Source organism: Watersipora subatra, chromosome 3, assembly GCF_963576615.1.
Source record: "Watersipora subatra chromosome 3, tzWatSuba1.1, whole genome shotgun sequence".
Classification (NCBI taxonomy): domain Eukaryota; kingdom Metazoa; phylum Bryozoa; class Gymnolaemata; order Cheilostomatida; family Watersiporidae; genus Watersipora; species Watersipora subatra.
In genome coordinates, this window is record NC_088710.1 from 70104181 (window position 1) to 70131731 (window position 27551).

Consider the following 27551-nt stretch of genomic DNA (forward strand, 5'->3'; position numbering starts at 1 on the left):
AATTTTGCTTCTGGTTTTAAAGGAAAGTATTACTGTTTTACACCTGAGAATTGCTGAACTGAGAGAAATCGGTCGTGTCTTTTTCTAGCATTGTAAAAATGTTATTTCGACGTACATAATAAGCACACCGACTGCCAAATTTGAACTCAGGTGAAAATTTTGTTGAAATCGTATGGTGAAATAAGATGCATATGATGAGGTTAAAAAAATCATCATGTTCCACTTCATAAGGTAAAAAAAATCATATATCAGGATAATCGTATCTTGAGGGTGCACTATACATGGATGTGTATATATATTTGGTAGCCCTACTAACAATTAGACTTATTTCCTTCATGCTGCAGTCAATTATTTGTCATACACTGCACACGCACACACAAGCTGTAATGGCTTCACCTCTGATAAACCTATCAGCTACATTTCATTCGTGGTTTCTGGGACTTTTTGCAGGTGTGATGTCGTTGCCTAAAACTTAGTGTTTGATTAAAAGTTTAAAATTGAATTTGTTTTTGCTATTAGCAATGTTATGCCAGTTTAGATTCATGTATGTAATATTAAATCGCTAAATATAACCTTCTTACACAAAACAAATTAATAGCTTATGTGAAGCTGCTGCCCAAATCTCAAGTTAGTGTACAGAAAGGTGGGACGCCTCCAATTTGGCCCTATATTGACTGATAGCATTAATCTATATATACCGTATATACTAGGTGAATGCCCTGTGTTGCCCGGGTAATAAACGTCTTTGCAAAGAAAACTTATTTTTATTTAACATATAACAACAGTTACCATTTTGACTTTAAAACTTCATATCATGATAAAAGTGTTTTGTGCAGTTTAAATAAATTAAGTGAAATAATAAAAACAACTGTAAAGGTTTTCAAACTTTGTCTAAAAACTGTAATTTTTAAACTTAATAACATGAGGAAAATATTTTGGACCAGTCCAATGAATTAAAAAAAATAAATCAAGTATAAAAGGGTTTAAATGTAAATGCAAAATAATTAGCAAGTAATGGCTAATTTAAGTCTGTTCTGCTACAATTACAATAAAAGAGGTTTTGGTAATAGTACAAACTGAGAAAACAAAATAAAGATCCTGAATATGTTGAATTAATAATAACAATTAAGATATAACAATTAACAATTCTTGCATAGAAGTGTGTGTATAAAAAGATTACTGTTCCACCAGATGCTATCCATTAGAACTTTCAATACAATGATACTGGTACCTCTCGATACTGGTACAAATGTAAAAATGAGATATCGGACTGTCTTTGTTTGACCGAAAGGTAAGAGCATGTAGAGGCTACTCCTACTCGAGATTATACTACGAGATTACGTTTGCGTAAAAAGTATTGACCTTCACCCCGATTTAGTAATTAAACCTTACAAAAAACCAAAAATAGAAGTTCACAAAAACGTGAAGAAGCATTGTGTTTCATAGAATTAATAGAATTCATAGAGTTTTAAATAATCCAACATTTAGTGTGTGCATACGCTATACGGTATATAATAATGTCTTTAATCAATATGCCTTGCATAGCTCAGTGGCAGAGTACGTGGTTAAAAAACTTGCGGTCGCAATCTCCGTGAGTTCAAATTCACCAGAACGCGGAATTTTAATTCTAAGATTTTAATAGCCATAACTGGACATACCGAAGGACAGATGACAAACTTTGAGAAATTTATATATATACATGTGAATATATAGTTGAAACAAATAGAAAGGCAGTCAACCATCTCGACATTACCCGAGATTTAAACAACAGCAATTATAAGCCAAACAACTTGCCAACTCGTCAAAAACCTACCAGCAGCTATAAACAGCAGACTTTGCACGATTTCCTCTGACAGCAATACATTTGGGTCATCAACCAAGATCTATTAGACAGCAGTGGGTACAGCCACAAGCTTTTATAGTACTCTCCTATAACAACAACACCTCAAACTAAAAGGGATAGGAAAAACTGAGCATGTAACACCACATGGTATAGCCCCCATTCAGTAAACACGTCGCAACCAACATCGGCAGACAATTCTTAAGAATCGACAGACAAGAATTTTCTAAAATTCATTCACTGCATACCATATTCAACAAAAACACTTTGAAAGTCAGCTACAGTTGTGTGAGAACATTGGAAAAACACCATTGACTCACACAACCAAAAACATGAATGGCAAAAAAGCTACCAAAAAACACACATCAGCAAACTCCTGCAACTGTAATTTACAAGCCAACTGCCTATCACAGAGATAATTTTTTCAGTCTGCTATAATTTATCAAGCTACTGTCATATCCTAGGATGGTAAAGCAAATTATGGTGGCTTTACTGAAACTGCATTTAGAACACACTATAACAACCACAAAGCGTCATTCGCACAGCGAAACAAAATAACTGCCACTGAGCTCAACAAATACATATGGCGATTAAAAGACCCCAACACCAACTATTCCATCAACTGGAGAATACTGAAGCAGTCCATCTTGCTCACGAATGGCTCTAAAAACTGTGCTCTGTGTCTAAAAGAAAAGTTCTAGATCATATACAGGCCACTCCTAGGGTCATTGAACAAACGTAATGAACTCATCAGCGCCTGTCAAATTTTACAACCTGATGTTTCTATGAAGCCTTCAACAACCATAATTATCCAGCTTCAAATTTTTAATAGTTTTAACTATCTATAAAGTAAACAAAACTGCTACAAACATTTTATCTGAAGATTGCTTTCAGCAAGAATGAAACTATCAGTATGAAGCGTTTTATTTAAAGTTGTAGTATGTTTTACTGATTCTAACTTGCTCTGATTTTACACTTTTATTCATATATATTCCTATATATATTTGTATATACCGTATATATTTATCTATATATTTATCAAAGTTTGTGTGTCTGTGTATGTTCATCTATAGCTATTAAAATCTTAGAAATAAAATTCTGCATTCTGAAGAATTTGAACTCACGGAGGTTGCAACCACAAGTTTTGAATCCACACGCTCTACTACTGAGCTATACAAGACCTATTGATTAAAAATGTTGTCATATGCTGTATGCACATGTTAAATGATGTATTATTTAAAACTCATTAAATTTTATTAACGCTATGAAAAACAATGCTTTTTCGTGTTTTCTTGAACATTTTCGGTTTTTCGTAAGGTTCAATTGCTATATTGCACTCAAGGCCAATTATTTTTACACGGAAAATTGTATTACTCCGTAGGAAGAGCCTCGACATTCTCTCTCTGTTTGGTCAGACAAAGACAGTATGATGTCTCATTTTTACATTTGTGCCGGTATCGAGAGGTACCAGTATCATCGTATTCAAAGTTTTGATGGATAGCTTTTCATCAAACAGTAACTTTTATACACGCACACACATTTCTATGCAAGAATTGTTATTATTAATTCAACATATTCAGGATTTTTGTTTTGTTTTCTCAGTTCGTGTTAATTTTTTCATTACTGAATCATCTTTTATTGTAATCATAACAAAACAGACTTAATTTAGCTATTACTTGCTAATTATTTCACATTTACATTTACACTCTTTCATAGTTGTTTTTTTATTTATTAACCTGCACAAAACATTTTCTTCATGATATGAAGTTTGAAAGTTACAGTTATTTGACAAAGTTAGAAAACCTTTACAGTTGTTTTTATTCTCTCTCTTAATTTATTTCAACTACACAAAACACTTTTCTCATGATATGAAGTTTAAAAGATAGAATGGCAAATGTTGTTAGAGTATACGTTAAATACAAATAAATTTTCTGTCCAAAGACTTTTTAATTACCCGGACAACGTCGAGTATTCACTTAGTATATATATCTATATATATAAATCTCAAAGACGCTATAACTATCGTCTGTTAGGATATCTGTCGTCGTCTGTTAGGATATCTGTCGTCGTCTGTTAGGATATCTGTCGTCGTCTGTTAGGATATCTGTCGTCGTCTGTTAGGATATCTGTCTGGCTATAACTATTAAAATCTTGGAATTAAAATCTCGCATTTTGCTGGATTGGAACTCACGAAGATTGTAACTGCAAGTTGGTAATCCAATTATCTAATCACAAGTCTATGAAGGCTCTTACGATTCCTATCACTTACTATATACTTTATACACCCTTTTTCAATTTCACACGCTAAATGACATTAATTGAAACTCTATTAACTCCATGAAACACGATGCTTTTTTTGTCCTCGCCGTGCTAATTTGTTTTCCGCAAAACAATATTAACAATAATTTCTCTTGAAATTAAAATTTGGCGATTGTATCTCAGTTCAGCGTCATTCCTTATGGTAAAAACGGGTTCGCAAACAGATAAGTGATATAATTTTAGTTAAAATTTTTCTAAAATGCACACCAAAACTTCCTTCAAGTATGTTTTAGTAAGCTAAATTCATAAAATTTAGATTCATCGCTTATGTTACACGTCTGTATTGAAGGTAAGAACTCTGCGCGTAGTACATTGTATTGTTACATTTTCTTGCAGATCATAACCACAAAATGCACTAAAGTTATTGTAGGTAATTATAGTTCCTAAGGTTAGCATATTTTGTTACTATTTTTAATGATGATGATTTTTACTAGTCAGTGATTGCATTTGATAATTGCTATAGGTTTCTATACCACTCTATACAATATTTTATATAACTGAAATGAACTAAAATCGTATAATCGTATACCAAATAATTTTTCATTGTAAACAGTAAAACAGACTATATATTTAGCCATTACTTGCTAATGATTTCGCGTTTACATTTAAACTCCTTTACAGTTTTATTTTTCCTCCTAATTTATTTTAACAAAACACTTTCATGATATGAAATTTAAAAGTTACAGTTGTTTGAAAAAGTTTGAAAACTTTTACAGTTGTTTTCTCTTTTCTCTTAATTCATTTGAACTGCACAACAAACACTTCCCATGATATGAAGTTTAAAAGTTAGAATGGTAAATGTTGTATATGTTAATAAAAATAAATTTTCTGTTCAAAAACTTTTTCATTACTTGGGTAACACCGGGCATTCACTTAGTACATATATATTTATATAAATGTGTTTGTTTTATGTCCAGTTAGAGTAGCTATAGTGGTGAAGTTGTAGGAATGAAAAAACTGCTTCGCACCGGAATTGAACTTGGAGACACCAGTTTTGCATACAAGCGCACTAACTACTACACTATTCGGCCACCTTACCTTGCTATGGAATAGTTGTGGACATACATACTATGACATCTACCAATATTTAACGGTGCATGGGACTGCCAGTTTACTAGAAGAAAAAGACTTGCTCTGACTTCCTCGAAATGCTATAAATATATGCATATGCACATATACTCATATAGCATAAACACAATTAAACTTATAGCACACATGCAATGCAGGGGATTCATTTAGTACTACTATATCATATACATAATACTATATAATATATAATAATACTATACATATATACTATATAATATATACTATATAATATATACTATATAATATACATAGAAAATGGATAAAGATAACAATGATAATTACAACTATTTATGCCGACTTGGTAGAATTGGATGAGATAGTTCTACAAATACAATCATATTTTATTGTTGGAAGGGAAATTCATGAAAAATAGTATAAAAATCATTTCACATTGATTAATGCACTACACTTGAATTATGTTCATAATAACTTATATTCTTTGTGGAGCTGCCAATTTTTGTGTGAGTTACTATATTATTACTAATGCTCGAATCAACATTCTGTATTAGAAATAACAGTCATACAAGAATACATACAGTGTAGGTATGTTGCATCTCTCTTACTCTGCTTCTATGATCACTCTACCAAGGGAGACAACTCAATTGACTTCTCAGTATGGATTCAATTTTTTAATCCATGCTATCAGCTTGACTCGTCTGGCATGTAAGATCTAAAAGTTTACAGTTCTTGTTTTTCTTGCAAAACAATTTCACTTTTCTGTTTATAGTATTATACAATGAAAATCATTTTCACTGGAGCCACGTTGGGCTGATCATGATAACAAACATTTTGTTTTCATTTCCAATTGACATGATGCCAAAATTGTTTATAGGATGCTGGTCATCTATCCGTAGATGTACTCCCAACATGAACTAGATCAACAACAAGGTTACTGTATGTCAAACACAAGTTAGCCTGATATCATCACGTCTGTTGGAGGTAATCCAACTGGCTCATAGTTAGGCACTTAAGCAATAGATAGTCTTCAAGTACGAGGTTATAGACTCCTTTTATTTTGCGGCCTATAACCTGCCTTCTCAGTTCACTTTCATCCAAGTCAAAGGCAGCTGGCTATTGACAGTTTAGTTGCTCTCTCAGTTATTGGCATCGAGGAACATACTCAAGGTATCCATGTACAGTTTAGTGGTTAGACAGTTGGCTGTCTGGTTGACCACGCTGAGTTTTTCAGGATCACAACTTCTGGCAGCACCACGGGTAGGTCTGCTTGATGTCTTTTTTGTAAATGATTGCTTGGAACTGTTTAGGCACAGCAAAAATATCGGACATCTTTCTCCTTTATGACTAGCTTAGTAATATTGTAAATATTTATCGTAGCCTTAGTTACGGATTAACTTACTGATGAGACTTAAAGACTCGTACTTGGCTAGACTAACTCGCAGCAAGAATCGTACTACACAAGTGACTAAATGAGAAATAAGGTTCAAAGGTCGCTCATCTTTACAGCAAAATTGAAGCAATGCATATGAACAGCCATTTTATGTGTACTGTATATTTTTACCATGACACGCAGGTGTCCTTGATGAGCGAAACATTTGTTACTGGTTATTCATTAAATTTGATACAGCTAACACCAATGAATCTCACTCTAATCTTGAAAGGTCTGAGCTTACGTCAGAACTCAACCCTACTATTAATTCTTTTCTACAAAAAGCTGCTTTGTTGGTGTCAGATGGCAGTGGTTATTGATAACTTGTTAAAGCCTGTTAACACTTGTCTAAGAAAGCTTGTTTAGTGTTAGCCCAGATCTTGACATTAACAACGGAAAGCTATTATCTGCAACCACCACCTTCATTGAACTTCTGTTCAATTGGTGAGGCTAACCTTTCTGTTTCTTGCGTTTAATATAATAACGTTATTATGCCTACTCAATTGCAAACACTTCTCTGGGCTCTACAAATAGACTTTATAACTATATATATTCTCAGACACCTTGAGGTTAACTTCTTTAATAAGTGTACGTCACATACTTATAATTATTATTGTAAATTATTATTTTGGTAATAAAAACGATGAATAAATTTTTATTTGTTGTTGATGTAAAAAATGTTTGTAGAGTGTTAATAAAATAAATATTTTTTCTCACTAATATGTTCGTATGAACCTTTTTTTACCGTTCAACAGTGCTGCAACACTACAGCAATATAGCTAGTCAATATATAAATGATGTACTTGAGTATCCATAACTCATGAGGCCGTATTTATCTATAGCTAGAAGTCAATAGCCAGAGAGAGGTTCACGAGACACGCAGCCCTGGCTTCAGGGCAGCAACCTGCAATTCGTAAGTACTTCCCTTTGCTTTTACAGCCACATGTTTTTGTTAAAGTTATTCGTGTTTTGCAAAATATATTTCCAGTTATACAGCATTGTCTGAAATCTTAGTAACTTTTCATTCAAGTTCCATGGAGCTATGTTATTACACATTGGAGGCAGATTGGCACAATTTTTTGATGTCGGCATGTTTTCTGACCCGAATATTTATTGCTTATTTTGTAAAAACAGTTTAAAGATCATCATACCAATCAGCTAGTGTAAATAGGCTTCTGCAATGTAAACAGAGAAGCTGATGTCATTGAAAACCTTATTTGTAAGCATCTGTGTGGTTATAGTCCACTTTTAGAGGTCGAGTCATAGATATAGTAAACCCTGTATCTATGGGTTTACTATATCTATGGGTCGAGTTGTTTATGCTATTGTGTCAATAGTTCATGGTTAGTGTCGTCCTGTTTCATATACAGTTGCATAAGTACTCTAGAGTTCACGCCCTTTATATCAGCGAGTGTTGTAACACTTTTTAAGGAGGTGAGGAGTATCAAGTAACATGCATGACAAACATGTTCGTCCTCTTCTAATTCCAATAAAAAATACGGTTATGCGTGTTTGCAATCCCTTCTTCTATTCCTTCCTTGTGTTTCAGTAGTGTTCAAGTAGTTAATGTAGTGGCTGTAATGTCTGCTAGTTCTGTCACCGGCAGTGATATGTCAGTCCTGATGGTATTACGACTTATTGATATTCTGTTGCATGACATAAGGAAGCCTGATCAGTTCACTCAACAGATTCACCCATCGATACCAAGTTCTTCTGTCCCTGCTAATTTCAGACTAAGTGGTAGGTTTTAATCGCGTATAGCCAGAGTTCTGTATGCTTATAGCCTGTGTTCCATGTATTTGTAGTCCAAGTTTCACATACCTATAGTAAAGGTTTTAGTGGAGTTATGTTATTATTATTAATATTATTTTTCTGCATATTTTATTACCTATTAAATATGTTACCTCTCGCTGATTAAATCTGATGGTTGACCGCTATTACTCTGTATCAGGAGGTCAGTATGGGAAGACAGTCACGTGGACCCTTGATAAGCCTGCTAAAGGACTTCCTGTCGATGCTCAAAGGTAATGCTGACCCACTGATGCTAGTGCTTTACAGCTCTTGTTTAAAAGATGCTGTAGCAGTTTCTAACATGTTTTTTATCAGAGTAAGAGAACGATTATAGATTGTCATTTGTACTTCCTTTTAAAAAGACTAGTTCAAAAGCTTTCGGTTATTCCGCTTACAAGTTCTTCATTGATCGAGCAAGTTTGTTTCCTGTTAAGGCGCAACGTCAATATACCTAGTATATCTAGAAGAGCTGGCATGCACTAATCACCACGTATCACACACAAGGGCTTATATTGTCTTTTACCTCACACCATTCAAATCCACAGTGGTGTTAATAAATTGCTTGGCGTATTCATTTGTGTCTAGGCCTTTAGAGCTTGTCTAATGGTGAGAAGTTGTGGCTGCCTGTAATTTTCTCTTATGAATTCCTCCATGCGTATTTCCAAATTAATTTTCCTACCAGCACAGTGTAATTTACACCATGCAGATGTGTCAATGGATTGATGGATCAAAACAACCTGTCATAGTAACAATCTGTAAACCGGTGCTAATATTTATCCTTGACATTCAGCTAACTTTATTAAATAGGTCAACATCACTACACTATTCAGCTAACTTTATTAAATAGGTCAACAGCACTACTTATTTAGGTAGCTCACCGTTGTAAAAGGTCTACCGCTCAAAGTTGTACATTTTTTTCTAAAAATTTTGAAATAGTACAAAACATAAACATATGGTTTTTATGCAGACCTTCAGTAATCTTAAAAGTTTGGAGATGACAAGATGAAGCCCTTTTAGAAAGACAGCATCTCTGATCACCAGAATGTGTATTTAATAAAAATGTCAATGTATGCTGGTGAATGTTTGAAGGATTACACTTGCCGCTAATCTATCGCATGGTTAGCAGGGGGCTAAAGTAGAGATAAGTTTCAGCAGTACAAACACCGCTAACCGCTCAACAAATATCAAAATGTTTGAAATGGAAACTCGTCTTCGTTACAAAATCGAAGCAGACTTGCTACTTTTATAAATATACTTGATTTAGTTGAACAAAATACACATTAGAGGCAAGACAATCACAGCTGATCAAACCTTGAAACAGGCCCAAGTGCTATATTATAGTTTTATTATTATTGGAAGACTTGGTGCTGGTTCATTTATAGCATAATGTAGTCATGAGGACACAATCCCTTGTAGGAACACTTGCATAGCAGTAAAGTTTTATCATCTGTTATTTAATAATAGACTTGTCTCATGTATTGTAGTAGGCGATTGAGAAATTCTAATACCTCTTTTTCTAACTGTATCCTTCCTATGGTGTTCACTCTTTAGAAACAGTGAACTAGAAAGCATTAAAAATACATAGAGATAATTTTATGAGATCAATAGAAAGTAAACAGTGTCTATTATTGGTTCAAGCTGCATGTTTGTTTATGATAACAACAATAATAGGCATGACACTTACAATATGTGATAAGCATATGAGATGAATGTTCATACAGACAGAAAGTGGAAACATATCTCATGCCATAGCCTCAAGTATGGTTGATATTAGTCACTGTTGATGCACAAAGATTTATGATATAAACAGTTGTGTTTAATTAAGCAAACATTAACATATGTACCATGTCTTCTCCTCATGAATGCTGACCAATATGAACCAGATGCTGACAACAAGCACAATTGTCCCCTGCTCAGTTCTATACCAGTTCTACAGATATTTTGTATCGAACAAAAGTGTGCTTTTGTCCTCTTCAATTTGTAGGATATAGTCGGCTAATTTATGGAAACTCTTGATGTTGTTTTAGACAAGTTTAAACTAAATCAAAGTGAACCATCTGTTGAAGTAGGCCATACTTGACATGGTTTTATATAATAGTGTTGACATGTGTGTTAACTTAGGGTGCTGTACTCAATCAAATGAATAAATTATATGATTGTTCCTTTACCTTCATTAAAAATATGCGATGTTTTGCTGTTTGAATTCAGTATAAACTTGTCAGCCATATTTGAATGCACATATAAGTTCTGTGGAGCAATGTTCACAGTGTAACATACCGCTTTAGGAAAGCTTTCAACAATGCTTTCAAGTACTGGAGTGATGTGGCTGACATAGACATCACTGAATCTGATACCAACCTAGCGGATATTCACATTTCCTTTGAGACAAGAGATCATGGTGATGGCTATGCATTTGATGGAAGAGGTCAGTCACCCAGTCCCTCGAACTTGTTTCACTAATATAATTTCACTAATATAATGATATCACATTTAGTGACACTGTTGAAGAGCTGGAAATTTTGCTGACTGGTCATCGGCGTTTTAGAAGAGACTTTGTATACTGATATTTGTAATGCCAACCATACTTTACCATCTGGTATATCTGCTTCCAGCTGTAACTTCGCATGCTTTTTATTAACGTCAGAACGAAAATGTATGTCGGTAACTTAGTGGTTAGTTGACCCTCGGCTGTTCGTTCCCACCCTGCTGACCTCTATAGCATCCGGATTACGTTCCTCGCTATCATTAAAAATGTGTGTCGGCTCTCGGTTTTTTCATTTTATTGTGTGACGCTAGACTGACCATTATGAAGCTTCTGGTGTTGCTAGCCGTGGCTCTAGTTGGAGTTGTCTACTCTCAGGTAGAAGTACCGCTTGGCGCCCTGACAGGTTAGTAATTCTATATAGCCTCGTGTGTACAAGATTTTAATACATTCAGAAATCATTTTGAGTTGTTGCCAAATCATGTGATAGCCATTGTTTTTGTACCTGATATAATTACAAATATGTTTGCGTAATAATATAAACTATAAATTAAGTAATATATAAACTATAGTAACTAATATGATTAACTTTTAGCTGTAAGAAATGGTGGTATGCAGACGATAAATGATCTCATAACAGCTGAAAATCAGCGTTTAGTGAACGCTGTCGAGGCCTTTAAACCAATCAACGCCAGTTGCAATGCGAAACTCAACTCAGCAATTCCTAGATGCAGAACATGCGTAGAGTCTAAATGTAAAGCAAGGTAAGCCAAAGAAATCGACATGCAGTGTCGCTATTTGATCAGTCATGCCAATAATAGATTTGCAATCTGTCTAATTGGTGGGTCATGTGATCAGTTGTATCTTATTATGTTATTATGTTATCAGTCTGCATGTTATTAAGATATTAAGTAATTGTCTGTAAACGTCTTGTCTTTTTCCGTCACTCATTGAATTTGATCATGTGATTTGGTTCTTAGCAGAAACTGGTTGCGTTTTTGTGTAGAGCTGAATCAGTATGTCGGCCAGAGGAGTGGCAGGTCATTCTTGGAAAAACTGTCGGATTCTTTTCAAATGGAATTCCCAATTTTTTTACGGACACCATTCCTGATGTGGTCGTTGATAAAATCGGAGGAGGCATTATCGATGTGAGCAAGGACGTTGGAGATTTCTTCAAGGACACAATTGGAAAAGGTAATAACACTATATTAGACTCATGCCAGTTTAGGAGACTCTACAAACTGTTTACGTAGATTATCATTCTGTATTACCTAGCATGGCCCATCACTATAATAGGTAAGTTACTTAGTTTTCTAGTTTAGTTTACTCACTGTACTGAAAGACAGGTTTCACCTATAATTTGTATGCATTATGTGATTCAACATAACAACTTACAAGTATTATTAAAAAGAAAAAATCTTTTAAAGTCTTTGTGAATAGCATATAGGTTTCTTTGCTACAGTTTGACCTCATCCAAATGATCACTCACAAATTGAGTTGAACTATTAAATGTCGGTAATACAGAAGTACTATCTGTGCTTCCTCTGAACAGATAGTATTTCTGCATTACGACATTGAACCATGAACCATGCAAGACAGGCTGACAAATAGTTGTCATTTAGTAGGTTTATATTTGTATTAATGTAGGCCTCGCTGGAATTGGTAAAGATGCAGTGAATGGAGTTGTTGACATCGGCAAAGGAATCGGTGAAGGGGTTGTCGACTTTGGTAAAAAGATCGGCAACGGTGTAGTTGATGTTGGAAAGACGATTGGTGATGGCATAGGCAAGGCCATAGACGGAATCAAGGACGTTGGTAACAAGCTAAAGGACTTTGGGCATGGCATTGGAAAAGCATTTGGAAGTCTTTTTGGCAGTAGGTCTCCTTTTATATGTATATCTTTCTTGCGACATTTGCATCATTTTAAGCGGAGAATCATTTGCAACTCTGGCTTGCGATGAATCTATCTTCCTAATTTCAGAGCGAGAGTTGATGAGTCATGAGGAATATGTTATTACAAGGCGAGCAGGAGAGCCTGGATGTGGCGAATTTGAGAGCGATGCAGAGCAAGCCTGCAAGTTCTATCTGCAGCCGTCCTACTGCAGCGACTGTGGATTCAGTGCTGAGAAAAGTCAGTAAAACTACATGTACTTGAGTTGCCTCTCACTTACTGAAGCCGAATATAGAAGTGTCCATTGCAGGCTTTTTACCATATCACATATTTATGCTTACAGTGTGTCCTGGGTACAAGGCAGCCACTGATGAGATTGCCGCTGCCAATGCTCAAAGGAAGTGGATGACCACCATTGTCCAACAGAACTATGATATCGTAAAGATGTCATTTAACCCTGCCGCGATGTCTGCCACTGGGGGCTTCAACAACGTGGTTGTCTCTGTTAATATTTTCGGAAAAGATCTTCAGTTCACTTTGCAAGAAGCGATCAACCCTTACATTCCAACAACTGCTGGACCAATTATTGCAAAGCGAGCTCTTGAAGAGTATAAGAAGGCATAAATTGTATAATTTCAATACATCTTAAATACAAATTCTCATTTACAGTCAATTATCTTACAATGGATACAGAAATAATCTGCAATTTTTACTCAGCTTACTTCACCTTCTGTTTCAATTCAGTTTGAAAAAAAGTTACTTGCGAAACAAAAGAAACATTAAGTTATTAATAAGTAGAACAATCACAGTTGCATAGATGTCTATTGTTAGTTGTTAGTTAGAACAATCACAGTTGCATAGATGTCTATTGTTAGTTGTTAGTTAGAACAATCACAGTTGCATAGATGTCTATTGTTAGTTGTTAGTTAGAACAATCACAGTTGCATAGATGTCTATTGTTAATTGTTAGTTAGAACAATCACAGTTGCATAGATGTCTATTGTTAGTTGTTAGTTAGAACAATCACAGTTGCATAGATGTCTATTGTTAGTTGTTAGTTAGAACAATCACAGTTGCATAGATGTCTATTGTTAGTTGTTAGTTAGAACAATCACAGTTGCATAGATGTCTATTGTTAGTTGTTAGTTAGAACAATCACAGTTGCATAGATGTCTATTGTTAGTTGTTAGTTAGAACAATCACAGTTGCATAGATGTCTATTGTTAGTTGTTAGTTAGAACAATCACAGTTGCATAGATGTCTATTGTTAGTTAGAACAATCACAGTTGCATTATTGTAGATGTCTATTGTTAGTTGTTAGTCTGTCTGTTTATCTGATACCGACCAAATATCCATCAAAATATTAACCCTTGGGTAAAAGTCAAAATCAGTTTACAACTTTGTCAAATTCAGCTGAACATTTGGAAGATTTCTGTGCATTTTAATTTGGGTTCACTTGCCAGTTAATGCTGGCAGATGCATATACAAAGGCAAGACCTTGCCTATACTAGAAGTTATCTGCTCGTGGTACAACTGGTGCTTAGTTCAGCTAATTAAACAATTCATCAGTCGTAATTAGCCATTAAACATATCTTCTCATTTCTGTTTAAGAATCAGCTCTTTTTGATAATCTGAAGGTCAAAGCTGATATTATGTCTCGTCATGCAGAGTGTTAACCATCTGAAAGGTCAATAAGGGAGAAACAAACAGGTGGAAAAGCAAATTTTCATGTAAAATTCTTCAAGCATTGAAATTTATGAATAATTTTAGTACGATCCGGAGAACTGGACCAAGATATAGGATGTGTTATTTAAATCAAGCTTTGATTTTTGTTCTAAAATGTATTTTTAAGATATGTTACTGCTCCCTTGTGACAAGGGTAAGCAGGTACTACACAGACATCATTAGTCTTGCATACCGCCCTTTTAAAGCAACCGTTCTATTCTTCTCAGTGAAATTGATTGAGGTTGTGGCCAGCTCAATTTTCTTATGTTTATAATGAGACAATGAATACTGATATAGCTGTGGTCAGAAAAGCTATAAAATTCTTGTTTTTCAAAAAAATGTGAAACCTACTAATCTGTCAGAAACATTTTAGGATAAACAACAAGAAAGATTACATAAGATTTGACAATATAGTATTAGTATAGTTAATGTCTGTGCGTTCTCATCTTGTAATATTTTTCTCGTAAGTTTCTGGTGTCTTCAGATTGTTTAAAAGTTAACTTGGTGAGTTATTACTTCAATCAAATTTACATTAAAGGTTGACTTGCAACAAAATTTACATTACAGTTATTTGGTATCAAGAAGTTCACCATGCCTTAGTCTGCTGTGTGTAGGTTCCAAATATGTGGGAATGTGATTACAAGCTCTTAAAAGCTCAAAAACGAACAGGTAGAAAAAACGGCCATAGGTTGAAATCCCTTAATTTTGATGGCGTATCAACTTAGGGTGGTCATTGTTTTGACACGTGATGTTATCACATAAAATGAAAGGCCAATAAAAGGCTCAATATAACACTTTTCGTAGCACTAGTTTTATGATGAACACTTCAAGTTCTACCGGAAAATCCTTAACAAATATAGATGCTTGCTACTTTACAGTTTCATTTCAGCTTGGACTAATAATTTAGTCATAATCTGATCATGTGGCCCATATTCCCTGCCAAATGGCGTGAACCATTTCTGCAGCAGTTTTCGACCATCACAGGTGACTAACAGGCTCCTCATGTTTATCACAGGATGATATGCATCCCGTCAAGCTAAGGTTAAAAATAAACAATTAAACTAATTTTTAGGATAGATTTTGAGATATCAGTGCTCAAGGTGACAGCATTAAAATGATAATGAAATAGACGCATAAGTACAATAGACATAGTATGGTTTTATTAAATGCATGAAGTATATTTGTGAAAATATTTCGACGAATGAGGTTGCATGAAAGTGTAAACAGAAGCACGTCGTGTTCAACTACGTCCCATTTGAGCCGTTTTGAGAGGGATTCCAACCTACAGTCATTTTTTTAACTGTTCATTTTTGAGGTTTTAAGAGCTTGTAATCACATTTCCACATATTTTGAACCTACAACACAACAGAGTAAGACATGGTGAACCTTTTGATACCTAATAACTGTAATGTGAAATTTGTTGCAAGTCAACCTTGAAGTCATGCTTGTAAAGGTGATGAATTGAAAATTATAACCACCTTACAACTCTAGTGAGTCCATATTGCCCACACTCTACCTGATGAATTTGTATTTGCAGTCACGCGGTTGTTGAAATAGAAGTGAAAAGTTTCTGTAAAACTAATTAAGGTAGTTTGACAGGTACTGCATCTGACCACAGCTTCTAAACCTAAACCTACTCTTGCTTCACATATTTCCACATGTGTGTAGAAGGAGTATTAGCACATGTATTCTATACTTATAGATAGAGTACTAGCACGTGTATTCTATACTTATAGATGGAGTATAGATACGTACATGTAGTCTATACTTATAGATAGAGTATTGGTACATGTATTCCATACTTATATATAGAGTATTGGTACATCTATTCTATACTTATAGATGGTGTATTGGTACATGTATTCTATACTTATATATGGAGTATTGGTACATGTATTCTATACTTATAGATAGAGTATTGGTACATGTATTCTATACTTATAGATGGAGTATTGGTACATGTATTCTATACTTATAGATGGAGTATTGGTACGTATATTCTATACTTATATATGGAGTATTGGTACATGTATTCTATACTTATAGATGGAGTATTGGTACATGTATTTTATACTTATAGATGGAGTATTGGTACATGTTTTCTATACTTATAGATGGAGTATTGGTACATCATACATGTATTCTATACTTGTAGATAGAGTATTGGTACATGTATTCTATACTTATAGATAGAGTATTGGTACATGTATTCTATACTTACAGATGGAGTATTGGTACATGTATTCTATACTTATAGATAGAGTATTGGTACATGTATTCTACACTTATAGACGGAGTATTGGTACATGTATTCTATACTTATAGATGGAGTCCTAGCACATGCATTTTTTCCAAAGGATGGACGGGTTCATTTTGATGATGAAGAAAGCTGGACAGTAGATAGTCCAAAAGGGAAAAACCTAGAGTTAGTAGCAATCCACGAATTTGGTCACACACTCGGTGAGAAATTAAATTCACAATACATATTAATCTTACGGATGATTGGAAGCTGAAGTTTGTATTTGTTATGGCATTCACTTCCAATTTAGGAAAATGTTATCGCTCTTGTAGGATTACAACATTCCGAGGTTTGGGGAGCTGTGATGTCTCCTTACTTTCAGGGCAACATTCCGGATTTTGAGCTACATGAGGATGATGTCAAGGCCATAACATATCTCTATGGTACCAGTCTCATTAATGATTTTCTGTATAGTCAATACGTTGTATAGCTTGCTGTTCTTTTTTGTGATATCCAGCGTTGCTTGCTCCTTACTTCCTATTTTTCTAGTCCTGTAAGCAACTGCATCTCTGCTGCCATCTTTGCAAATAGTAAAGCAATATTCATAATTTCGCTTGCTTACTGCGAGCAGACAACTCCTTTGTTGAGCTATTATGAGCTAATAAGCTATATACGTGTGACTACTGTAACAGGTGTATGTAGGCCTACAGTCAACTTTTCAGTACACCCAAATTCAATTGATTGTACAAACTAGTACATGCAATAATCCAGTATTTTTTGGAATATGAGCGGTTAACATTTTTAGGTTTCTTTCTAATGTGTCTCTTCATAGGGGCACGGCCTTCCGCTAGAGTTGTTGACAACATGAATAGCCCAAACACTTGTAAAATGAAGTTTGACGATATTGTGAGGCTTCCAGAACAGAGGTACTATGTATTCCGGAGACAGTGGGTATATAAACTCAACGCACAAGGTGCAGGGGTAAGTTCAAACACAACAAATCACAAAAAAATTTTAAGGTTTGATAGTTTGTCCGATTATTATTACCTCAACGTTGAGGCTTGGGAGGTTTAAACATTTTTTAAACGTATAATCTCACTGACAGCCCTACAATTGTCAGATTCAGGGACTAGATATATGTACTCTGCAAAATTAGCAGCAAGATCTCCCATTAACCGCTAGGTTATGAGTACAATTGATAATCAGAGAAGTAAAAAGTCAGAACTAAGATATTAGCTAATTTTTAACCTGTTATAGGTGGAAAGTGGCTGGCCTAAACTTTCTAAAAGCCTTTATGAAGATTTCCCGAACAGTGCTGATGCTATTACATACTCGCATCTTCGTCACCGTTTGTATGCATTCAAAGGTACTTACAGCTGTTACTATCCACAGTCCTGAGTTGTAGTTAAATTATCTTACTCAAAGGTACTTGCAGCAGTTACTACCTGTAGTCCTGAGTTGTAGTTATGTTATCTTACTCAAAGATACTAACAGCTGTTACTCCATGTGGTCATGAGTTGTAGTTATGTAATCTTACTCAAAGGTACTAACAGCTGTTACTTCCTATGGTTCTGAGTTGTGGTTATGTTATCTTACTCAAAGGTACTAACAGCTGTTACGACCTGGAGTCTCGAGTTGTAGTTGTATTACCTTACTCAAAGGTACTTACAGCTGTTACTATCGGTAGTCCTGAGTTGTAGTTGTGCTATCTTACTCAAAGGTACTAACAGCTGTTACCACCCGTAGTCCTGAGAAGTAGTTGTGCTATCTTACTCAAAGGTACTAACAGATGTTACTATCTATGGTCCTGAGTTCTAGTTATGCTGTTTTACTCAAAAGTGCGTACAGCTATATATAAACTATTATATATATAATTAATATACCATGATGTATATATAATGTCTATATAATAATATACAGTCAAACATGGATAACTCGAACTTCACGGGACCGAGCAAAAGTGTTCGAATTATCAGAGCGTTCAACTTATCAGAGCACTGTCACAAGTCCATGTATTTACTTATTTATTAGTAGATACATGTACATATGCAAACTATAATATAAATCAAAAGCAAAAATGGCTTGTTTCAAATGCTTCTAATGTAAAGTTTAAAACGTTTTTATCAAAAAGTATAGAGATTTTTCTATCACTTGAGATTGGTTTGTTGTTTGAGGTGATGTTATTGCCAGGATGTTTTTTTAGATTGACATTGGCAAAACTTGATCGTTGTTGAAATGCTCAAAAGAAAAGACATCTTTTTCTTTTGAGCGTTTTACCCACGATCAATTTTGCCAATTTTTCTTGAAGTTTATTCAACTTCAAGAAAAAGTTACCAAAGAAAAATCCCTTACTTTATCTGGGATTCGTTAAGAGCAACACTCCGAGGCAGTTCAATTAAAAGTTTTACGAGGTTTAACGGTACATTGTATATCACTCACGCTTTTTGAATAGATACTTATTGAATGTACACATGTATTCTGTGTTTAGGTCAAACGATGAATAGTTTTTTTAGCTAAGAAAACGTATACGTTTAATAAAAACAAATTTTAAGACGTTTTAAACATTCAACATTCCGACGTTGATTCAACACGGAATCAACGTCGGAAAACTATTCGTCACGGGCTAGCCGGGTCATGCACTCAAGGATTTTCGTCACGCACATACAAAACAACATGCTGTTTTTGTTTTGTATGTGCGTGGCGAAAATACTTGCGCGCGTGACCCGGCAAGCCCGTGCTATTAATCGTATAGCAGTATAAATCAAATTTGACCAAACCTTTAGAAAAGTCGTTGACAAAATTATTTTGCCGATGGTGGAAATAACAACGCTTATGAATTACGAAAAGATGAGGTTTACCTCTATGGCTTTGAATAAAGTGATTTTCTAAAGCGATAACAACCGTTTCGGTAGCCGTTGGGCAAAAAAACAGTTCGAATTAACAGTGTTGAGTTCGAGTTATCTATAGCAATTTATCATTACGTGGGAACGGACCAAAGAAACCGTTCGAATTAACCATGTGTTCGAGCTATCCATGGACGAGTTATCCATGTTTGACTGTATGTATAATAGTACACATGCTGGTTTGTTTCTCAATAAAATCAAATTTGGAAGCTAACCTGATACTAACTTTTTCATGGATTTCAATTTCTAGGATCAGAAATACCGCACGAAATACAAGCCACCGCTATCTTCTGTAAATGTTGAAAACAACAAAAGTACTAAGTTCACCTAATAAAAAGCCGTTGGCACCTTCTTGAATGAAGTACTCCTCAAAATCGCCTGTTTGCCCGTTTTCACAAGTTCTATTTTATAACAAATGTTAATAATATCTCTAAGTTGTTATAGATTTAAAGATGCACTCTAAACTAGCCGAGCGTGCATCTACTAAGCTGCAAAAATGCATCGATAGTTTGCACCAAGTGTTATTTATCAGCCCAATCTACATGTTATTATATCTTTGCATTTGTCTGTAATGTTTATTTCAGATAACAGAGTCTGGAGGTATTATAAAAAGAAACTTGAGCAAGGATTTCCTGCAGAAATTTTAAAAAATAGTACATCTATCCTAAGCACATTTGCATGGAAGGATGGTTTAATATACGGACTCAGTGTAAGTGATTATTGCTTATTAGACAGTAATTAGCAAGACCCTGGTATGCACCCAGGCAGTAAACCAAGTTACCATTGTCAGCTGGCTCTCATGGACAAGCTTCTATAAAAATATGCCAACAACGTGCTAGGTTTAAACAATTACGAGATTCTACACTTTCTATAGAAATATTAATACATTATCGGGTTAACCGAGGTCTAGATGTTAGAATGTCTAGATAGTTAGATAGGACAACTCCATCTACCTATTAACTGCCTACCACTTGCTTTTAATTATGCATGCAAATTTTATAATTTCATTAAGTTCATCAAGATTGGGCAAGTTTGGCTATGTTAAAATCAAAACCATCTAGCAAATTTTTAGGCATCTTATGTTTACTAAGGTGTAGGAAGCCAATGGGCAACTCGTATACCAGGTTGAATGTATGAAACACCCATCCTTGTGTTGCAGGCGCGGGATGTGCATAGATTCGATGAGGATACGTTTTCATGGATTTGGATTAGTAGCTTAAGGGAACTCTTCCCTGATGCACCATACGGTTCAGAGGCAGCAGTATGGAATCACCAAGACTCACTCTACCTCTTCAAAGGATCTAGGTGTGTTGTATAGTACATTCTAGAAAGTTTAAATACTGGAGTTGTGCGCTCTTTATCAACTAGATAAACCATTGCATTCTAGACACGTGACAAAATGTAGTTTATTGTAGGTTCTATAATGTAGATGACAACACAAATCTGACAAGAAAAGGTTATCCTCAGTCAAAGCATGCATTGTGGCTGGGTTGCCCTCAGTTATGAATGCCATCCCATGACGAATCCGTCTTGATAGTCATTTCACATTGTTTTTCTTACACACATATAGTAAACATACTCAGTACACCTATGAATATTCTACACTTATTACTTATAACTTATGTTAATTTATAACTGTGAGCCTTTACAGCCACAATCTAACCGCATTGCTTTGATATTTTTTGTATTATACACACTGACGCTTTAACCAATGCATTATTTTTCTGCATTTGTTATCGAAAATGCTCTAGGTATCTATATAAACGTATACATATAGACGTATACATTTACTGCAACACTGCGCAACAAGCATGGGCTGTATACGTTAAACAGTGTAAGCCTTGGCCAGACTTATAAGCGTTGCCTATAGGCCCTATTACATTATTATGAGAGCATTGTGGGAGCCAGTCAGGCATATTAAATAGATAATTGATGACTCAGCGGAAGTCTCCATCAGCGCCTGCTGCCTTACATCATTACACTCAGGCAAGTCTCTAGGATAGGATCACTATTGATACAACACAAGCTTGGAAAACGCTTCCTGTTTCAATATATTTCCTCTTTTAGTATCCCCGCAAGTGATTGGTGAGTGAACAATGTTATACATTTGAAATACTTGAATCTTTTAATGCGGGCTTTTATATTTATATTTTGCTCTTATATTGAAAGTTACTTTTCATCATGATAAGTTATTGTACAATGAACTGGAGATGATGAATGTAATGCAGCAAATAGAAATAAGCATGTCTAACAAGTAAGAAAACTCTGAGGCTGCTCAATATAAAAGCTGAATGACAAGCTTGGACATGTGATTGTAAGACCAGTGGCTGACAGACCTACAACTGATCATTGTATATCTACATGTATATATAGCGTATATTGTTCATCTCTTAGTATTTATTGATCGTTGAGGTTGAGTGATAGTGACCCACTGAAGCTACTTTTTGCTGTTTTGCATTAGCCAATCAATATTCTGCAGTAGCATCATGCAACTAGGAGCAATAGGCTTTGCTATTATAAGGCATGTGTTCCTGTTGCAGTCAAGCGAAACAGGGGGAAATCTACAAAGCATGTTGTTTGACAATAAAATAGTTTATCGATACATTGTTCCCACAGCCAGTTATTTTAGCAAGTATTACTTGTATGATACCAAGACAAAAACACTACTGAAAATATCAGGCAGCATTGTTCTAACATTCTAAAATCCATTATTAACTTATACGTACCCCTAGATTCTCTGCTGCACCATGAATTGCAGTTGTTACCAATCATCCCTGCAAATTTACATTCACACGTTTGGCACACTTATGTTGGTTGAAAAGGCCTGACAACCTCGGCAACACCTTGATTTCTGCTTTGCTATCTTTGTATCTTTCTTAAAGACCTAATCACAGCCATTGATTCATCTAATCACAATATTTTATGTGGTTTGGGGCACTAAAGCTTTTACAACTCCACCATAGTAAAAGGCTGTTTTACTAAAACCCTAGCATAATCAAGGATGAACCTAATCACACCAATGTTGTTGGACAATTTAGTACATTGTATACAGTACTACTATACCATAGCAAGAACATGCCGGGTTACAATACTTTAGCATGTAAAAGGATACAGGAACACGAGTTTGTCTGGAGTGAAGCTATTGTTAGTAATTACAAATGACCACCCGTCCATATTTCCAGTTATACCTGCTATACACCAGTTATACCTGCTATACACCAGTTATACCTGCTATACACCAGTTATACCTGCTATACACCAGTTATACCTGCTATACACCAGTTATACCTGCTATACACCAGTTATACCTGCTATACACCAGTTATACCTGCTATACACCAGTTATACCTGCTATACACCAGTTATACCTGCTATACACCAGTTATACCTGCTATACACCAGTTATACCTGCTATACACCAGTTATACCTGCTATACACCAGTTATACCTGCTATACACCAGTTATACCTGCTATACACCAGTTATACCTGCTATACACCAGTTATACCTGCTATACACCAGTTATACCTGCTATACAGTAAGGCCCAGAATGGCTGAGAAGCCAGGAGAGCCAAAGAAAACTCTTAGCAAACAATTTATCAAGTTCTGCAACTTTGGAAACCACAGTAAAGTTGAAAAGACGAAGCTGACGGATAAAAACCTAACAAAGTTGTTTAAGGATTGTCACCTCTATGGAAAGGCTTTGACAAGTGCTGACACGGACATTGCATTCAGCAAGGTGAAGGAGAAAGGGAAGAAGTAGGTCCATTACATGTATTAATAATATTATTTTTAGAGACGACCAGCACATCTCTGTTTTAACAATTTGGTTGCATGCGCAACCTTGAAGTAGTTTATTACGATGGTAAGTATTATGGCTGTAAGTATTGATGACGATATCGGTAATTGATAAATATTGTTGACAGCTACAGAGATAAATAGATCAGTCAAAGCTTTTAAAAGTTGCTTTATTTAAAAAAGCGATTTTATAATTCGTTTAAACCTATTAACAAACCCTTCAGTGTATGTATTATATTTACAGTCAATTGCAACAACTACAAGATTCAGAGTATCCATATTCTTATAGCGTCATGGTAATAGAAAGACGCACATAATTTGAGATATCAAAAAGCATTGCTTTGTTCGTTATCTAAAGCTACTAGCAATTGTAGAAACACTAAATGCTTTACTGCTAAATTATTTCCATCCTCTTTTTTGCTAGGATATCAATTTGAAATTGACAATTTCCAGCTTCTAGGTGTTGACCTTGCTTTGAAGGAGGTATGACAGTGGTAATAGTAAAAATGCTTACGAACAGACAACTCTAATCTAGTTATAAAATGGTTTATAATAATTTGAAATGCTTGCGCGCTAGTGATAGTGCAAGATACTGACAAGCACAAACTCTTGTCAGCTAAAAAGCCGATGGTTTACTCAGCTAATCGAAACACTTCATGTGATATAGGCGATGCTGCAATGCATCGGTTTTTTTGACTTGAAGTGGTTCTTACTTTGGGCGGTAGTAGAACCCTTGTTTAAAGGTTGACTTGCAACAAAATTCACATTACATTTATTTGATATCAAAAGATTCAGCATATCTTACTCTGTTGTGTTGTAGGTCCAAAATATGTGGGAATGTGATTACAAGCTCAAAAACGAACAATTAATCGCAGCCACACGAGACTGCCGTAGTTTGGATTCTCTTTCCAAAACGGCTCAAATATGACGTAGCTGTGGTAGATGGTTTCTGTTTACACTTTCACGCAACATTATTCGTCGAAATGTTTTCACAAATATACTTAACGCATTCAATAAAACCATGTCTACTGTTCTTACGCATCTGTTTTATCGTCATTGTAATGCTGTCACTTTTAGCAGTGATATCTTATAACTTACCGTAAAAATTCATTTAATTTTTTAACCTTACCTTGAAGGAGTACATATCATTGTCTGATAATCATGACGAGCCTGTTGGTCACCTGTGATAATTGAAAAGTGCTGCAAAAATTATTTTCGAAGTATTGGGTCACATGATCAGATTACGACTTGACGATCAGTTCAAGCCGAAACAAAACTGTAAAGTAGCGAGCATCTATATTTGATACAGGGTCTTCGGTAAAACCTGAACTGTTTGTCATAAACTAGTGTTACGATAAGTTTATATTGGGCTTTTTATTGGCCTTTCAATTCCCGTGGGAACATCCCGTGACAAGACAATAACCAAACTGTCATGGCTACGTCAAAGAAATAAACGGATTCCAATCTACGACGGCTTTTCGTATTTGAGCTTTTAAGAGCTTGTAATCACATTTCCACATATTTTGCACCTACAACACAACAGAGTAAGACATGGTGAATCTTTTGATACGAAATAACTGTAATGTGAATTTTGTTGCAAGTCAACCTTTAAAATAGCCTAAGGTTTACCTTTAGAATAAGTTCAAGTACCGATATGGTCATGGAAGCACTGCAATTGAAACTAATTTGTTAGATATACAAGGCTAAAAATATAAATAGTGCATATTATGTACCGATGTCTATCATTATAAACAATATTATGCAATACTATGAAAGCCAGTGAAATTTATCACTACGTTACTTGATGTATAATTTTTTTGTTATCAAAACTTTTTTATAAATGCAAAAACTGCACTTGTAAAATCTACCACTTTGCAAATTTGAAATTTTACGACGTTTGCTTGTGAAGTATGGTGCTGGCAACTGTCGACGTAAGCAGTTGGCAGCATTTAGTGCATCATCATATGAAAAGCAACCAAATAAATGAAAAAACTTTCATGATATCAATGCAGAGATATTTGTAAAACTTTTTATAGGTTAGGTTCAAAGCATTAAACAATTTACAGCAGTTATATTTCTTACTCAAATATATTGAGGCTGCGAGTATTTGTTTGTAGATTTTTATATTTAAAATAGTCGGGTTAATTTGTATTTATATTATCCACTTTTCCCAATCTTTAGCATTGGTCTTTGCTAGTGCATTATTCTCAGACTAGCAGTCTCAAAATCATTTAACTTGCGGAAATCTATGACTTGTTCGAGGTCTACACGCACAACCTTGAGATACCAAGCCTTTATATTTATTATATTTTATATTCTGAAGTGTAACTCTTATTTAACGAGAGGAATGTTTTGATGAATGGTAGGGCAAGGATTGGGCAGTAGTAAAACACTCAGGTATCTGCAAATGGCAGATAGTTAAGCAAAAATCTAATAAATGTAGACAAACTAGAGGTCAAGAACTAAAGACTTTTTTATCGACATCCAGAATCTATTTTTGATCACCGATATTAGCCAGCAGTACCTCGGAGAAGCAAGAGTATTTTCACCTTGGGGAGTTAATGTAAAATGCCGTCTATTTCCTTGTAGAGAAATTTCATTAGGACAGTTTAAAGACTTACTCCGGGCTGTCTCATCCAAATATCAAAAAGACAAACTATTGGAAACTGAGGAAACTGCCTATGAGTTGATGGTTAAGACAATCACGGAGCATGAACCAGGTCTTCATGGAACCACGGTGAGTGACCTCCAAAAACAGTAAGCAACAACAGAAAATATTAATTGCGCTCATTAAAATGAATCGTCTTCTCATGAAATGAGAGCGCATAACTTACCACTATGCTTGTAGAATGCGATGAAGGGAGGAGTAGTCAACCGGATGACAGATACAAGCAAGTACACAGGTACGCACAAGGAGCGGTTTGATGAGAGTGGCAAGGGAAAAGGAATAGCGGGAAGAGAAGAGGTGGATGCAAAGGATGGATATGTTCAAGGATACAAAGAACGAGGGACGTACGATGACAAAATGAAAGCAACTGAAGAGCAAAACTAGCTGTACAATAATGTTGGTGCGCAAGTCTGCCCTAGTTGACTCTTCATCCATAGAAATCAGTGTTTAGATATTAACCTATAGGTAGTAGGAGCTACGCCAAGCTCCTCTACAACTAACATTTGAGGAGGAGCTATATACACCACTGAAACAATGAAAACACCTATATCAAACTTATCAGAGTTATATATGTAATCAAATAAACTATAAAATGATAGTCAGGCTAATTTTGAGGCAAACCATATAAAATCAGGTTTCCATCTAAAATACTTCAAGCTCATTTCCAGCTTAGGTGACCATAGCATTACGGCAAAGAATGAAATGATCAACTTTTTACTTCTGTTGACATGCAAATTAATCTATCATCAAAGGTTAGAAATTGAAAATAATGGTCCAGTAAAGTTTTAGGAGTTGCATGCTCATGTATTGCACAACTACAGGAATATGTGAAGGATTAAATGCGGCCATGTATAAAATAAATTACTTTATATAATGATGGTAAAAGGTTTGCAAAAGATTAGAAATAACATGTTTGAATTACATATAATTAGTGCAATAAATTTCAGTGTTTCCAGGTGCTAAAACCAGCCTAGAAAAACAATAAAATTTGCAGCCTATTGTAGCTTGCTCACAGGTTTCTGATCAACTTTTTGAAGAACATTTTGGCCTTTAAATTTATGATTGCATACACAAAATAAATTTCTCTAAGGATGAGGTAAGCCAGATGGAGTTAATGCTTATCTGCACTACTGGAGTTATCTGTACTACTGGAGTGATCTTTTTACAATCTTTGTATTTATTCATTCCATAACTGCAAACCGCCACTTTAATTAATAGTTATGATGACCACACATCCTTTAAAGCTTCTATATTATTAACCTCGAACCCGAAAGCTGTTACAGATGAGAAAACATTGCACATGCTAGTATATAGGTATACATGTACATACATATATAGAGCAATAAATGTCACTCATTTAGTTGTGCAAAATAATGCGAAATACCCCTAACAAGAGATTGAGAAATGTTTGTGATAAAA

The 27551-nt window shown here is 35.0% G+C and overlaps 3 protein-coding genes across 4 annotated transcripts in view; 2 read left to right on the forward strand and 1 right to left on the reverse strand.

The window, feature by feature from the left end:
* Positions 1-6300: 6300 nt before the first annotated feature.
* On the forward strand, positions 6301-22268 carry LOC137391569 (matrix metalloproteinase-19-like). 2 transcript variants are annotated; one of them, XM_068078083.1, is made up of 12 exons: positions 6301-6463; positions 7478-7548; positions 8299-8375; positions 8587-8659; positions 10712-10851; positions 16850-16984; positions 17096-17236; positions 17617-17744; positions 18021-18129; positions 20251-20375; positions 20826-20971; positions 21082-22268. In XM_068078083.1, the coding sequence occupies exons 1-12, from the start codon at positions 6380-6382 to the stop codon at positions 21170-21172; spliced, it is 1320 nt and encodes a 439-aa protein (XP_067934184.1). In that variant the 5' UTR covers positions 6301-6379; the 3' UTR covers positions 21173-22268. The 2 variants fall into 2 exon arrangements, with proteins under 2 accessions (XP_067934184.1, XP_067934183.1); XM_068078082.1 differs by having other exon boundaries at positions 17096-17206; positions 17596-17744.
* Positions 21623-27193, forward strand: LOC137391571 (tubulin polymerization-promoting protein family member 2-like). The gene is made up of 4 exons (XM_068078085.1): positions 21623-21751; positions 23206-23425; positions 26054-26201; positions 26313-27193. The coding sequence occupies exons 2-4, from the start codon at positions 23217-23219 to the stop codon at positions 26514-26516; spliced, it is 561 nt and encodes a 186-aa protein (XP_067934186.1). The 5' UTR covers positions 21623-21751; positions 23206-23216; the 3' UTR covers positions 26517-27193.
* The window catches only part of LOC137391568 (importin subunit beta-1-like), a 33056-nt gene continuing 27359 nt past the window's right edge, over positions 21855-27551 (reverse strand). The window contains exon 20 of the mRNA XM_068078080.1: positions 21855-22227. The gene's annotated coding sequence lies outside the window, so the exon portion shown is untranslated. The remainder of the gene's footprint in view (positions 22228-27551) is intronic.